We start from the raw sequence: 15,752 nt of genomic DNA on the forward strand, positions 1-15,752 counted from the left end.
AAATGTTTTGGGACTACAATTCCCATCATCCCTGACCGCTGGGCTTGTTAGCTAGGGATGATGGGAGTTGTAGTCCCAAAGCACCTGGAGGGCCGAGTGTGCCCTAGATTGGTGGGCTCCAATACCCAGACCTGCAGAAACAGCTGTGCTACCTTTGACTATTGACCAGCGCGTTCCTTTGGCTGGAGAGTGCCCTAATGGTCAGTTGCTCCCCCCCATCCCCAGCTGCAGTTTAGGCTTCAAATCCCACCAGCCCTCGGGCTGAGGGAAACTCACCTTCCGACACCCTGTTCATCATGGGGGAGCTCCTGGACATGCTCTGGTAGCTCACGGGCGTCCTCCTGGCGTTGGCGTCCTCGTAGATCCCGGGGCTCACTTGCGACTTGGGGGCCTCATGGAGGGTCGAGCGGAGGACCGAGGTCCCGGAGCTGACCACCGTGTGGCGCTGGCGGACCTCCCCAGAGGACTTGGCCTCCTCGTACTTCCCTCGCTCGGCCGCCTTCACGGTCTCTGTCACCAGCTCCAGCGGAGGCATCCCGCGAGGGAGTTTGCTCGGGCCGGTGATCAAGGACTTGACGTTGTGCTTGATGGCCGACTGGCCGGAGCCGCTCTCGTATTTGATGGGCGTCCCCTAGAAGAGGGAAGAGGACGGGGGGCCACAGCGTCAGCTAGGCCTCGGTGGGTCCACAGCTATGGGAAGTCACCTCAGAAACCCCACAGACGCACACATTTTCCCCCACCTCAATTCTTTTCCATACAAGTCTTTTAAAAGGTAAAGAGACCCCTGACCATTAGGTCCAGTCGTGACCGACTCTGGGGTTGTGGCGCTCATCTTGCTTTATTGGCCGAGGAAGCCGGCGTACAGCTTCCGGGTCATGTGGCCAGCATGCCTAAGCTGCTTCTGGCGAACCAGAGCAGCGCACGGAAACGCCGTTTACCTTCCCGCTATAAAGCGGTCCCTATTTATCTACTTGCACTTTGACGTGCTTTTGAACTGCTAGGTGGGCAGGAGCAGGGACCGAGCAACGGGAGCTGACCCTGGCGCGGGGATTCGAACCGCTGACCTTCTGATCGGCAAGTCCTAGGCTCTGTGGCTTAACCCACAGCGCCACCCACGTCCCTACAAGTCTTTTACCGTTTCTTTATTTCTGTTGCCCTTATGAAGCCAGATACACAAAACAAGATAAAATACACTCCCCAGTTAGAGCTGGACCTCAGGGTCCGGGCTGAACGATGGGGTGGAGATGCTCCTTCAGGTATACAGGACCGAGGCTGTTTAGGGCGAGTAATCAAATAATTATCTAAACCAGGCACGGGGAAGCTTTGCCCCTCCAGATGTTGCTGAACTACAACTCCCATCACCCTGTGCCTGCTGGGGCTGATGGGAGTTGTAGTTCTTCGGTGTCGGCCCTCGGCTTACGGTGAGAAAACACGCCCCTTTCCTTTCTTTTTCAGAGTGCATATGCCCAGCTGCTCTGGTGGGCTTTGACACCTGCCTACCTGAGATATGGAGCCGTCGATCATCGGCCGGGAGCCCTGGACGATCTCTGGGGTCTTGCGGCTCTCTTGGCTCAGCAGGTCCTGCCTGGGGATCTCGTGGATGGAGCGCCCCATCTCCTTGATGGTGGTGACCCCATCGTAGGGCTTCCCCTTGGTGATGGCGCCTTCGAAGCTGCGCAGGGCAGGGGACTCCCTCTTGATCTTCGGGTATTTGAGGCCTTCCTCATAGCCCTCAGCCGCGGCCCTCGGGGTGCCTTTGGGGGAGGGGGAAGCAGGGAGAGGGACGGATGCTTCAGAAGAGCTCACACAACCAAACAGCTGAACGTTGGCAGGAGAAAATGCTGTTTTGCTCCCGCAAATGCCTCTCGACTGCTCCGTCCCTCCAGAAAGATCTCTTTCCATGAGCCGCAGCTCCAATCCATTTTTAATGAAAGTATTAAGTGGACCGTGTTAAGCATGGGTTGTTTGATTTTTAAGTGTTTAATGTCACTTCTTGCAACTGAATCAGCCGCCTGGCCTTGGGCTTGCAAGGTGCGATGTGATGCTGAGGTTGGCTCAGCTCTTCTGAGCCTTGGAGGAAACGTGCTGAATTCTGAAGCCCCTTGGCTACTTGGGGGGCTAAATGAAAGGGGCCGAAATGTAGTCATGCCATGGCCTTTGCAAAAGATACTTCACAGTATTTAGCCTGGATGTTGATTTAGCAGGAAAACTAAGGTAAAGGTAAAGGGACCCCTGACCATTAGGCCCAGTCGTGGACGACTCTGGGGTTGTGGCGCTCATCTCGCTTTAGTGGCCAAGGGAGCCGGCGTGCAGCTTCCGGGTCATGTGGCCAGCATGACTAAGCCGCTTCTGGCGAACCAGAGCAGCGCACGGAAACGCCATTTACCTTCCCGCTGGAGCGGTACTTATTTATCTACTTGCACTTTGACGTGCTTTCGAACTGCTAGGTGGGCAGGAGCAGGGAGTAAGCAACGGGAGCTCACCCCGTCACTGGGATTCGAACCGCCGACCTTCTGATCAGCAAGTCCTAGGCTCTGAGGTTTAACCCACAGCGCCACCCGCGTCCAGCAGGAAAACTAGCCATTGATAAATACACGTTTCTGATCCACTTTATTTACTATCTATATTTACTACCCATTGTTTATTTACCATCTAGGTATACTGTCATATTGCCTCTTTTCTACAAGTTTCTTTTAATTATATCTCTATCTACGTCAAAAGGTGTATACTGTATATAAATATAAATATGAATCTTTTGTCTACTGTCTTTATACCTGACCAGGCTCAATTGGTGCTCTTTTTTTGAATTGTTGGAATACTTCCTTAGTCCTGTCTGTTATACATTTAATAACCATCATCCTATTTATTATCATAAAAAGACTCACAATTCACAGAGTCATAGAATTGGAAGGGACCTCGAGGATCATCTAGTCTAGGAATCTTTTGCCCAACGTGGGGCTCAAACCCACAACCCTGCAATTGAGAGTCTCACGCTCTACCCTGTTAATATGTGAAATTTGTTTTTCAATAAATAGCTGGACCAGAACCCAGATTGGTGGAGTTGAAGAGCTTTTAACCTCCTCCCTCCCCACCCCAAAAGCCCATGGGGAGACCTACCTTGCATTATAGAGCCCGACAGCACAGTCCTCTCTTTCAGGTCTGAGTGGGGGCTGCCTCGAGGAAGAGCGCGGCAGATTAACCCTGAAAAAGATGGATGGGGACTTAAGATGGGTGCAAAACCACGCCGTTCCTCTCCCAAATGACACATGCCATTTCACGTTACGAGAGTGGCATGTTCATACAATAAAATACATATACATCAAGCATGCACAAAAGTTTATACATTTCCAGCCGAACATCTCTTCCAGTATGATCACATCTAACGCATGTGTAATTTTGTTTGGTTTCAACCATATGTGGTTGACAGCCAGTTGGTTGAAATACCGTGAGTTAAATGCAAGAAGGTGGGGACAGGGCCGGATTTAGGTTTGATGAGGCCCTAACTTCCTGAAGGCAATGGGGCCCTTTCTATGTCCAGCTGTCCTTTGTCGACAACAAATTGCCGCTGTTTTTTGTGTTGAATATATGCTATATGGTAATTTATGGTAAAGGTAAAGGGACCCCTGAGCGTTAAGTCCAGTCGTGGACGACTCTGGGGTTGCGCGCTCATCTCGCTCTATAGGCCGAGGGAGCCGGCGTTTGTCCACAGACAGCTTCCGGTTCATGTGGCCAGCATGGCTAAGCCGCTTCTGGCGAAACTAGAGCAGCACATGGAAACACCATTTACCTTCCTGCTGGAGCAGTACCTGTTTATCTACTTGCCTTTTTGGGGCATGCTTTCGAATTGCTAGGTTGGCAGGAGCTGGGACAGAGGAACGGGAGCTCACCCCGTTGCGGGGATTCAAACTGCTGACCTTCCGATTGGCAAGCCCGAGGCTCAGTGATTTAGACCACAGCACTAATAGGTATCTAAAGCCATTTGCGCATGTTGCCATGCAACCAGTCCACGCAGAATGTTTTAGGGATCAGACTAGCAGGCCAGGGCCGTTACTTACATCATAGGAGCCTACACAACACAAAACACTGTTGCTGTATGTAGGTTTTATTTTATTTGTTTTTTATCTCATATTTTGGAAATGTACATCCAGGTTTTTTTTCCTTTAATTTTTTGGGGGGCCCCCAAGAGAGTGGGGCCCTAAGCTTTAGCTTGTTTAGCTTATAAGTAAATCAGGCCCTGGGTGGGGAGCTTAAAAGCTCTTTTTGCAGCAGGTTTTTAAGCCCTCTGCCTTGCTTTGTGGGGCACAAGGCCCTCGTGGCAGACCGAATCTGGGATGCTCTTCTTGTGCAGTCTTGTGGGGCCCTGGTCTGCTGGCTCGCACAGGGACAGCTTGAACACATGCAATGTTGCGTACATTCACCACTGGCAAAGCATGACCCCCACATAAGATGCAATCATACTATACCTCGCCTGCAAGCTTTCTAACCATACAACTGGCCGGCGGGATGAACCCTTATCTCCCCACCCATCCACAAGTCATACCTGACAGGTGTATAGGGTTACCCTCCTGCGAACCCCCTAACAGTGTGTTTCTCAACCTAGAGCCCCCAGCTGTTGTTGGACTACAGCTCCCATCATCCTTGACCACTGGTCCTGCTAGCTAGGGGTGGTGGAGGGACCCAAACTTGAGAGACACTGCCCTGACATCACAAACAGAGGGGTCTTTTTCGGTGATGCTCTCAAGACACACTATCAGTCCCAGGTTGTAATGAAAGATTATGCCAGGGGTCGGCAAACTAAGGCCCCCGGGCCGGATCAGGCCCACCTGGATCCTAAATCTGGCCCGCACCGCAAAACCGGAACCCACCACAAAGTCGAGACTCCCGGCGATTACGACGAAAGGAAGAGGCCGAGCGGTGGCGTTTGATTGGCAGAGACGTCCCCGCGCCGCGCTGAGGTAAACCAGGCGCGGCGTTTGAGGTAAACCAGCCGCCGTCACTCAGCCTCTTCTTCCTGTCACCGTCACTGCCCTGGTGCTCCTGTGGGCGAGAGAGCTTCTCCGTCCCACCACAAGGTCTGAGGGACAGTGGACCAGCCCGCGGCTAAATTTTTTTGCCGACCCCTGGGGCAGGTTCTAAGCATCTGAAGAGAAATGGTAAAGCGCCACATGGCAGGGCTCCCACCTTCTAACGGTGCGGAGACAGGAGACTCCCTCATCGACATCCCTTGCTTGATGTTGCCTTCCATAGCATCGTACGTCCGCTTCAGCCCCATCTCGTGAGCGGTCCGTGGGCTCCGGGTTCCTTCGCGGACATTCTTGATTGCTGTCAAAAATACAGAAACGTGGGTCAGGATACCGGCAGAAACAATGTGGGGAGGGATATTGAAGTGGCTCTTTTGTTGCCATGTAGTGCCACTCCAAAAGGTGACGCTTAGCTGTTAGCATCGCCCATCAAGTCAAGACTGGTCAACTAGTGTTAACCCCCCATCAATGCTCAGCAACTAGAACTGTGTTTCTCTTTCTTTCCTATAACTTTTGTTAAATTTTCTGTTTAACATTTTAGAATATTCATTTAAACAACCTTAAAATATCAGCGGCTTCCCCTCTTGTCTTTCCATAGTTCATTTTGCATATCATAAATCCCTGCATATTTTATACATACTAACCCATCCAGTATTCCATTATTACGTCCATCGAAACTGATTTGCACTGCTGAATTTATCTTAATGCTGCTCACGTTTTCAAATGTACACAATTTCCCCCATATATTCAATAAAGATTTTCTGATCTTCTTTAAAACGTTTGTTCTTCTTGTTCTCTTATTCTAGAAGTCCGCGAGCTGTGCATATTCCATCAGTTTAAGCTGCCATTCTTCTTTAGTTGGGACTTCGCTCGCTTTCCATTTGTGGGCTAACAAAACACAGGCCGCAGTAGTGGCACACATAAATAACCTTTTTTGACACCTGGGAATTTCTCCCAGGTAGCACTGTGTTTCTGAATCCCCAGCCGGGGTTAGACTAAACTCCCATCAGGGATGGGGTGATGTAAGTTGTGGTCCTACAGCAGCTGGAGACCTGAGTTTGAGAAACACCGGACCAGCATCACCGCTCCTCAGTCATGGGACGTCTTGTGCCAGACACCAATGGCACCCCGAGCTTGAGACTTACCGTCGTAGGTTATTATGTGCCCGCTCTTGCCCTCATAGATGACATGGCCCTTGGAAGAGGCGGCTTCTTCCCGGCACTTCTCCGGGCTGCTGTCCTCCGTGGCCAGGCGAGTGATGGTTCCCTTTAGCAGCACGTCAGCTGCAATCCCCGACTGCGACAGGGCTGGCGTCCCCTGCAACGAAAGCGAAGGGAGCTAGGAACCAGGCTAAGCCAGGCTCTGGAAATGGAAACAGAGGAAGCCGCCTCCTCTAGAACAATCACTCTCCAGGACAGGCTCTGGCTCTCACAGACTCGATTAGACAGTGGCTGAATGTTTTGGGCTGTTTCACTGAAGTGGGAAACTTGAGCATATGGAGTCACGTGGTGGCCGCAAAGAGAGTTTAATTGTTGAGCGATTGGGCTAGGTGGGTGTTGTGCGTTTACTTTGTTTTGTGTAGTGCAGGCTTTCCCAAAGTTGGGTCTCCAGCTGTTTTTTTTTTTTTTTTGACTACAATTCCCATCATCCCTGATCACTGGTCCTGCTAGCTAGGGATGATGGGAGTTGTAGTCCAAAAACGGCTGGAGACCCAAGTTTGTGTAGTGTGAATGTGCATCTGAAGGATTTTGGTTTAGGGAAGTTTTTGAAGTCTGATGCATTACTGTGTTTTAATATTGTGTTGGAAGCCGCCCAGAGTGGCAGGGGAAACCCAGCCAGATGGGCGGGGTATAAATAATAAATTATTATTATTATTATTGATGATTGTATCAGTACAGGTGAGGGTTGTTTTGTTGTGGTGTTTATTTATTGATCTTTTAATCTATACTGTATTTATGTTGCGTTCGAATGCTTTGTATAGGATTTGCTTTTACAGGCGCCATTTCGAGATATTTATCGTTGCTTAATTCTGCTACTAAAAATGTGGAAACAGCAACAGCAGCAAAATATTATTGTTTCTTCTACTATCATAATCAGACAGGGGGCCTCCCCTGGTTCTACGTCAAGACGCCAGGGACCGAACCCCAGGGTGTGAGGTGTGGAGAGGCCTTCTTCCTGCAAATCAAGGAAACCCAAGCGATGGTTTCGAAACTGCCCCCTTCCCTTGGTCCATCAACGTCACAAGACGGAAGGAGATACCTGAGTGATGGAGCCTCGCAAGGTCGGCATGGATTCAACGGAAACTTTGCTGGCTGGGGTCCCTCGGGTTATGCTTCCTTCTTGGAGGGTCACCGCCGTACCTGGTTGAGGATACAGATTCAATGCCACTCAAACAAACACAGCATACCCAAATATGCACCCAGAACTATTTTTTCCTAAGTATCTCCCTCCCTCCCTCTCTATACAGTGGTACCTCGAGTTACAAACGCCTCAGGTTACAAACTCCGCTAACCTGGAAGAGTTACCTCGAGTTGTTGGGGTTTTTTTGGGGGGGGGTGTTGCTCCCACTGCTGACCCACTCAAGACCCCAGAGAGGACTTGTAAAACAGGGGAGTCCTCAGTCCGTTCCGACAGCACAGCATAGTGAAGAAGCCCCCACCGTTCTTCAAGACTTGTTGAAGGAGGGAGGGAGGGGGGAGATGGGTAAGTGGGCTGATTCTGGCCCTTTGGGAGCCAACAGCTTGTGGGGAAACGGAGGGTCCGAGGCTGTGTGTTTGCCTGTGTGCATGTGTATATGTGTTGCTGCTGTTAAGTGATTGTCGATTCTTATTTTATGCTACGGGGGGTGGGGGTGCTTACTCATTAGCACCCAGGACAATCTGCTAAATCCTTTTCTTCCCCGCCCTCTGCCACCCCAAATCTCTTGCAATTGTGTTTCTAAAGTGGGTGGGACACTCTAAATCTCCCTGCCCCCCCCAAGAAAAAACCCCAATCATGCCAGGGGATAATTTTCTCTTGACACCAGTTTATTTGCAGAATCATTGTGTCATTGGTCAAGGGGTTGGGGTGGGGAAGATTGGCTGTATGTGACCCTCCCCCTCTTGGCTCTACCCCATCCCTTCCGTTATCTTCCCCACCCCAACCCCCAAGCCTACCCTGGTATGCATCAGAAAATGCTACCTCGAGTTGAGAACTTTGCCCCAGGATGAGAACGGAAATCGTGTGCCGGCGGTGCTAGTTAAGAACAGTTTCAGGTTAAGAACGGACCTTCGGAACGAATTAAGTTCGTAACTAGAGGTACCCCCGTAACTCCTTTTCACCCAAAACGAAGTGGATCCCCAGTCCTGCAACTTCGCCTTCCTTCTTGTTAAGGGCTGAGGTTTACCCACCCTTTATGACAAGCATGTGATTTGTCAATTTGCAAAGCTGGAAGGAACCCCAAAGGCTGCCCAGTCCAACCCCCAACTTAAGCGGGAAATCCCCTCCTGTGGCATCTCTGCTAGGTGGCTCATTCAGTGTAAAGCAGCTCCTGCCGGCCGAAGCAGCAGATCTCAGACAGCTTACCCCGAACCACTCCCTCATGCTGGGCTCTGACCAAGAGGCCTTCGGGCTGCGAGTTTTGGCTCCTGGGAGAGAATTCTTCTTGTTTGATGTACGGCATGGAAGCTTTTAAGGAGAAGAAAGGAGATGGACATATGAGGTTTCTAGGCAGCATTTGGAACACACATGCTTTTCAATCTCACAAAAACTGCAAGCAATATGTAATGGGCTGTTTCCAGGCCTTTATAAACAGGTGCGGGGACTCAAGCAGCCAAGCCTTCCAAGCTAGGAACGCTACCTGCCCCCTTAAAAAAAATTTCAGAAATGTATACGGAAATCTTTCAACAAAGACCAGTTGAGTGATGCCATCTGAACAAGGGAAGTTGGTTCCTCCCTAGGACACACAGGGCACTTGCTCATTAATTAGCCCATCACCTTTTCAAGCAAAACTAAATAATAGGAGCCAGTTTAGTGTAGTGTCAGATTAGGACCTGAGGAGGAAGGGCAAAAAGTAAAAGAGGTTACTCTATGTGGTGGCAGTGTAAAATTATTAAAAAGGCCTGGGGAAAGACATATAAAGATTTGAAGAGAATGTTGAAAATGATTGTTGTTTTAAAAACTGAAGTTTTGATATTGAGATGTACAGGACTTGATGGACTCATAGAGCGAAAGACTTTGTCCCTGTATTTGAGAGTGGATGCCAGGCCAAGACCGGCCCATCCCTACAGAAGGAAGAAGCCTCCGCCAAAGTAGATTGGCAAAATAAATTATTGAACTATGCAGGGCATATTAGATAATTTAAACCCAAGAAAGAAAGAGGACTTTGAATTTTGGGGGTTTTTTCCTTTAAAAAAGGAAAGAGCCAGTGTGGTGTAGTGGTTAAGAGCGGTAGTCATGTAATCTGGGGAACCGGGTTCGCGTCTCTGCTCCTCCACATGCAGCTGCTGGGTGACCTTGGGCCAGTCACACTTCTCTGAAGTCTCTCAGCCCCACTCACCTCGCAGGGTGTTTGTTGTGGGGGAGGAAGGGAAAGGAGAATGTTAGCCGCTTTGAGACTCCTTTGGGTAGTGATAAAGCGGGATATCAAATCCAAACTTTTCTTGTTCTTCTTCTTAAAAAAGGGCAAATGTTTAATGCACATTCCTTAAGCTTTGTGTATAAATTTCTACATTAGTATAACTTTTAAAAGTCACTTGTAGTAAGATGAAGAAGGTTTTTAAAATTGGACTGTTAAGAATGTAAGGTTTTATGGACGTGCATGAACAAGCACAAAACAATGGAAACAAGAGGGGGAGTGGAGGGAAGTCAAGCAAAAAAATATGGTTTAAAAATGTGTTTATGATGTTTTCCTTTTTTTTCTTTGTTATTATAAAATCAATAAATTGTGCATATATATATATATATGACTAGGACCTGGGAGACGAGAGTTCAAATTCCCACTCGGTTATGAAGCTCACTGGGTGCGACCTTGGGGGCCAGTCACTGCCTCTGAGTCTACCTCACAAAGTTGTTGTGGTGATTAAATGAGGAAAGGGATGCATGTGGGGAAACCCTCTCCCCTCCTGCGGTTTCTATCGGAAGCATCAGTGCTTCCAGTTCTGGAAGCAGAGCAGAGCATGGAACAGATTGCTGGACTGTAGGCGTCCTGGGCCTGATCCTGCAGGGCTGCTCCCCTGTTCACACGTTCTAAAGACAGGTTTTGACTCACGGCTGGCCACATGGGACCATTCTCAGAACATACAGCCAGTAATTATGAGTGGGAACCATTCACAAGAAAACACTGGGTTCCCTCTCCCCCACTTCACACCAGAGACTGGAGCAGAAACTAGATCTCTCCCGCCCCACAGCATCACTTACCTGGTTTGGCAGATTCCTGTTGCCTGGGCAGCCCTAGGGAGATGGATCCCACAGAGGGCTTAGGTGGTTCTTGACTGTAAGACGTCTGGCTGTGGGACGTTAAGTAAGTGCCCGGTGTTCCCTGGAAGTCGGAAGGGGAGAGAAGCAAAAATGTGGCGTTAATTCAGTTTGAAGCCAGCGCAGAGCGGATCACGCTGCTGGTTGGTATGCAGAAACAAGAGCGGAACTGAACATTCTCGGTGGCTCCTCTAAGAGTCTAGAACTCCCTCCGCAGACAAGCCAGGCTGGCTCCATCATTGCTCTGGGGGACTGGCTGTTTTTAATGGAAAGGGTTTTTAATAGTGCCGTGCTGCTTTAACTATCTGCTTTTTAACAGACGTGTTTTTACACTGCTTTAATTTTGTTAGAGCTCTGTTGCACTTTAACTGCGATCCTTTCTATGTTTTTAGCTTTTTGCATTTTTTTTCTGTCTTGTTTTGATTTGCGTCAGCCGCCTCGAGCCCTGGCTTGAGAAAAAAAGCAAAATATAAATAAATGCAACAGCAGCAGCAGCAACACTGACCAGCCGCATCCTGCCCTGCCATGGAACAGCTGCATGCACGCTTGCGCAAAATCCTTCACGCGCACACACCAGGCTTCCGCATCCTGGTACCTTCTGAATGTTTTTGCACAACGCAACAGAAAAGGACAGTTCTCCAAGTATCTCTTGCAGAGGGCAGAGAGAGAGAAGGGCCTCAGATGCTGATTGTGGAGTCTGAGGAGCGGACAACTGGAATCAGGTACAGGGAGCAACTTCGGACTGCAACATTTTGCTGCAGAGGTCCCACTTGGCATTTGCTTGGCAGAAGAAACTGGAAGCAAGGGCCGCAATGGACCTCCTTTGTTGCTTCTTGCGTATCACCAGCTACCATATTTTTCGCTCTATAAGACGCACTTTTCCCCTCCTAAAAAGTAAGGGGAAATGTGTGTGCATCTTATGGAGCGAATGCAGGCGGGAGGCTCTGCTCAGCGCTCTCTTTAAAGAGCCGCATGGAGCGTGTGTGAGGCTCTTGGGGGCTTTTCCCAGAGGAGAAAAGGGGGCTGCCCTTCTCTGTCCTTGGGGAAAAGCCCCCAAGAGCCGCACACACGCTCCGCGCACTCTTTAAAGGGAACGCGGCTCTTGGGGGAGCCTTAGCCGTGCGCAGCCTCTCCCGGGCAGGGGATGAAGGCTCCCCCTGCCCGGGAGAGGCTGCGCGCGGCTAAGCCAGAAGCCAGAACAGCGATCCCGCTTGCTGTCCTGGCTTCTGGGATCCAGAATATTTTTTTTCTTGTTTTCCTTTACCAAAAACTAGGTGCGTCTTATGGTCTGGCGAAAAATGCGGTATATTTTTCTGGTACAAATATATTTTTCTGGCCTTTGCTTTATTGTTTTGTAAAGGTATACTGTGTGTAATTTGGGATTCCTGTTTTTAACTTTTGATTATGTATAGGAAGATTTGACAGTAGTGCTAGGAAAACAACGACGTTTGTTGAAAGATGACTATCATAATGCCCTGGATGTGCAGCGGGACGAAATCCTCCATATAGAGGAGCTGCGCAGCGATCCCGCTAGCTGTCCTGGCTTCTGGGATTCAGAATATTTTTCCCCCTCGTTTTCCTCTTCCAAAAACTAGGTGCGTCTTATGATCTGGTGCATCTTATAGAGCGAAAAATACGGTAAGCCCCTTGTTCTACAGGGTAAGGCTAGCCGTCTCCCCAGTATGGCATGTTGCTAAAATGAGCCCCTTTAATAGAAAGTAGTCGTCGTCCCCCCCCCCCCCCGGCTTACTTGCGAGATGGACCCTCCCATGATGAAAGAAGGCTTCTCAGATGGAACCACTGTTTTGGAGGACGGGATCAGGGGGGGCGGCGGCCTGGTGGGCCGGGTGGTTGGGGGCCGGACCCCTTCAGGTAGGTTGCTAATGACTTGATGAGGAGCAGGTTGGAGGACTTGGAAAGAGGGGAGGGAGAGAGCAGGGAAAGGCCTCCGTAAATAACAGGGTGAATAATCTGCATCATTTTTAAAGAAAGCTAACAAATATCAGAACTGAATGATGAGCCACCCTCTGTACGCTTTCCAAGTTTCTAGCCATAGTCAAAAAGCTTCGACTTAACAAGTTTTCATCTGCAGAAATCTGTTTTAAATTTGCCGTTTTTAAGCTTCGAGAGTGCCTGCGATTCGTCTGAAAACCCAAATTGCAGGAAGCGAAATTGTGCATTCAAAAACTATGCTCAAAGCCCAACGCTATGCTCATTTAGTAAAGGGAAATTCTCGCTAAACTGAAGGGGGCTTAACCCCTATCAGCGATGGCAGGATCAAGGGACACTGCCTTATGCAGAGTCGAGCCCTTAGCTCAGAATTGTCTCCTACACTGACAGGCAGCAGCTCTCTAGGGTTTCAGATAGGGGTCTCCCCCAGTTCTACCTGGAGACGCCAGGAACTGAACCCAGGACCGCCTGCATTCAAAGCGTTCCGCTGTGGTCCCTCCTCCTCCCCTGTCACCAATTAGTATCTATTACAATTCTATCCATGTTTTAAATTACATTTTTCAGATTATTTATCAGCTGGTTTTATGGCATTTCATTTTGCAAGCTGCCTTGATACATGTCACAAAAGCATGGATCCTAAATATTCAAGTGAATGCAACAAAAAACAAGAAATCAAATCTTTTAGTGTGGAAGCACTTACACTCCCAATTCTCTGCCTATTGACACCAGGCTGGCAGGCACTCTTTCTGAAGCCTACTAAAAGCATTTCTGTTTCCGCAATCCTGCCCAGATACATAGAATGTTTACATATGCCTGAATCTGGTTTTCAGCTTAGAGCTGATTTTAATTATTTTGGGGGGTGTTTTAAATTATTTTATTATTTTATTTTATTTATATACCGCCCTATACCTGGAGGTCTCAGGGCGGTTCACAGAATAATATCAAAATATAAAACCACAAAAGACATAATCAAAATAAGAACAACAACCCAATAACCCCCGTCCAATAACCCTTCAAATGGTTGTTTTTAACTGGTTAGCTCAGAGCATGGGAACTAGATAATCCTCCCCAACTCTAGGATTCTATAATTTACCAGTAATTTCACTGTTTTATTCATTCTTTGGGGTATGATAATAACAATAATAATTATTATTATTTTAAATTTTTAAAAAACCAGGCTCCAAGAACCCAATCTTCAACAAACCCACCCCTACCTACCCCGATCCTCCCAGCAAGCAAATGGGGGGGGCACAGTTGACTGGGCCAAAAATACCTGGGGGGACGCTGTAGCGAGCGGCGTTCATGTCAGGCTGCGGGGAGACCTTGCTGACCTCCCTCGGAGACAGGCGGTAAGGCGAGGCTGACCTCACCACCGCACTCTGCATCTGGGCCTCCTGCTCCATGGCTCGCTTGACGTCGGCGTAAGGCATGTAGGCAACGGACTTCCCTGCGGAAAGGAAAGCAGCACAAGTCAGGCTGGGGATTGCAGAGACTGCAGGCAAACTAGAAGTCCCCTACGTTTTTATTCCAAGCATCAGGGGGGTGTCACCCAAAGGAGCCACGAAAGGTCCGGAGGGTGGCAACACGAGAACAGGGCCTTTTCTGTGGTGGCTCCCTGTTTGCAGAACACTCTCCCCAGGGAGCAGTGTGGGGTGATGTAACCTGGAACCCTGAGCATGCAAGGCTCTACCATTGAGCTACATCATAGATCTGTACAAATTATGGAAAAGGAGAAAAGGAAGGACAGGGGGCTACCCCGCTATCTCATAATACGCTGGTACCTTGGTTGTTGAACTTAATCCGTTCTGGGAGTCCATCTGACTCCCGAAACGGTTTGAAAACCAAGGTGCGGCTTCCAATTGGCTGTAGGAGCTTCCTGCACTCAATCGGAAGCCACGGAAACGACGTCAGACGTTCGGCTTCCGAAAAACGTTCGCAAACCAGAACACTCACTTCCGGGTTTGCGGCGTTCAGGAGCCAAAATGTCCAAGTACCAAGAGGTTCAATAATAATAATAATAATAATAATAATAATAATTTATTATTTATACCCCGCCCATCTGGCTGGGTTTCCCCAGCCACTCTGGGCGGCTTCCAAAAGAATATTAAAATACTATGATACATCAAACATTAAAAGCTTCCCTAAACAGGGCTGCCTTCAGATGTCTTCTAAAAGTCTGGTAGTTGTTGTTCTCTTTGACATCTGGTGGGAGGGCGTTCCACAGGGAGGGCGCCACTACCGAGAAGGCCCTCTGCCTGGTTCCCTGTAACTTGGCTTCTCGCAGTGAGGGAACCGCCAGAAGGCCCTCGGTGCTGGACCTCAGTGTCCGGGTAGAACGATGGAGGTGGAGACGCTCCTTCAGGTATACTGGACCGAGGCCGTTTAGGGCTTTAAAGGTCAGCACCAACACTTTGAATTGTGCTCGGAAACGTACTGGGAGCCAATGTAGGTCTTTCAAGACCGGTGTTATATGGTCTCGGCGGCTGTTCCCAGTCACCAGTCTGGCTGCTGCATTCTGGATTAGTTGTAGTTTCCGGGTCACCTTCAAAGGTAGCCCCACGTAGAGCGCATTGCAGTAGTTCAAGAACCAAGGTACGGGTGTACTAAAATTTGATGGGGAAAAACTGCAGCTCAGTGGTAGAACATCTGATGTCCCACCTGGTGTGAAACCCTGGACAGCCTCTGCCAGTCAGAGTAGGCAACACTGAGCTAGGCAGCCCATTGGTCTGACTCCTTACCAGGCAGCTTCCTAATGAAATCAGAATCATGAGGACCGGAACCTTGTTTTGCTTTTTGGGACAGGACTGTAGCTCTCCTGGGGTTTGACCCAAGAAATCTCTAGGCAGCGCTGAGAACGCACACGCACATGTCTGAAACTCTGGGAAGCTGCGTAGGCCGGGGCTGCGTAGGCCAGGGCTGCAGCTCAGCAACCTCTGGAGGGTGGAAGGCTGGGGAAGGGACGAGGGTGGGAGGGTTGCGGGCTCCACCTACCGTCCCACTCAACGTTTGGGCTCTTGGACGGGCCGCAGGGGCTGCCTGGCCTCCGGCAATCCACCTCCATGGTCTCCTGCCGCTGTCGCTCTTCCAACATGGTGGACTTGTGCATGGCCTTGATGTGCTGCTGGAAAAGGGTGTAGCCACTCATGGGGAGCCCCTGCAGAGTAGAAGAGACCTGCAGAGAAGCAGGAGGGCGAAGGAAACAGACGCGGCTCTTTTCATGAAATTTGCACGACACTTGATTGTCAAAAAAGAAAAGCAAAAACGGCTCGGAACGGATTTGGGAGGACATCGGAAGCCACCCATTCATCGTAAGGAGAGCTTCCAACA

At 49.4% G+C, this 15,752-nt stretch overlaps 1 protein-coding gene across 3 annotated transcripts in view; it reads right to left on the minus strand.

Moving 5' to 3' along the window:
- Positions 1-15,752, minus strand: part of NCOR1 (nuclear receptor corepressor 1) — a 110,697-nt gene that overhangs the window by 22,740 nt on the left and 72,205 nt on the right. For all 3 annotated transcript variants that reach the window (XM_080982719.1, XM_080982720.1, XM_080982718.1), the window contains exons 23-33: positions 15,417-15,597; positions 13,699-13,872; positions 12,226-12,386; positions 10,419-10,539; positions 8,586-8,687; positions 7,281-7,381; positions 6,167-6,338; positions 5,182-5,322; positions 3,118-3,201; positions 1,501-1,754; positions 277-631 (exon numbers count right to left, since the gene is read on the minus strand). In XM_080982719.1, coding sequence (XP_080838845.1) covers positions 277-631; positions 1,501-1,754; positions 3,118-3,201; positions 5,182-5,322; positions 6,167-6,338; positions 7,281-7,381; positions 8,586-8,687; positions 10,419-10,539; positions 12,226-12,386; positions 13,699-13,872; positions 15,417-15,597 — 1,846 coding nt within the window. The remainder of the gene's footprint in view (positions 1-276; positions 632-1,500; positions 1,755-3,117; positions 3,202-5,181; positions 5,323-6,166; positions 6,339-7,280; positions 7,382-8,585; positions 8,688-10,418; positions 10,540-12,225; positions 12,387-13,698; positions 13,873-15,416; positions 15,598-15,752) is intronic.

This window comes from Podarcis pityusensis (genome assembly GCF_964106645.2).
Source record: "Podarcis pityusensis genome assembly, chromosome: 15".
Taxonomy (NCBI): domain Eukaryota; kingdom Metazoa; phylum Chordata; class Lepidosauria; order Squamata; family Lacertidae; genus Podarcis; species Podarcis pityusensis.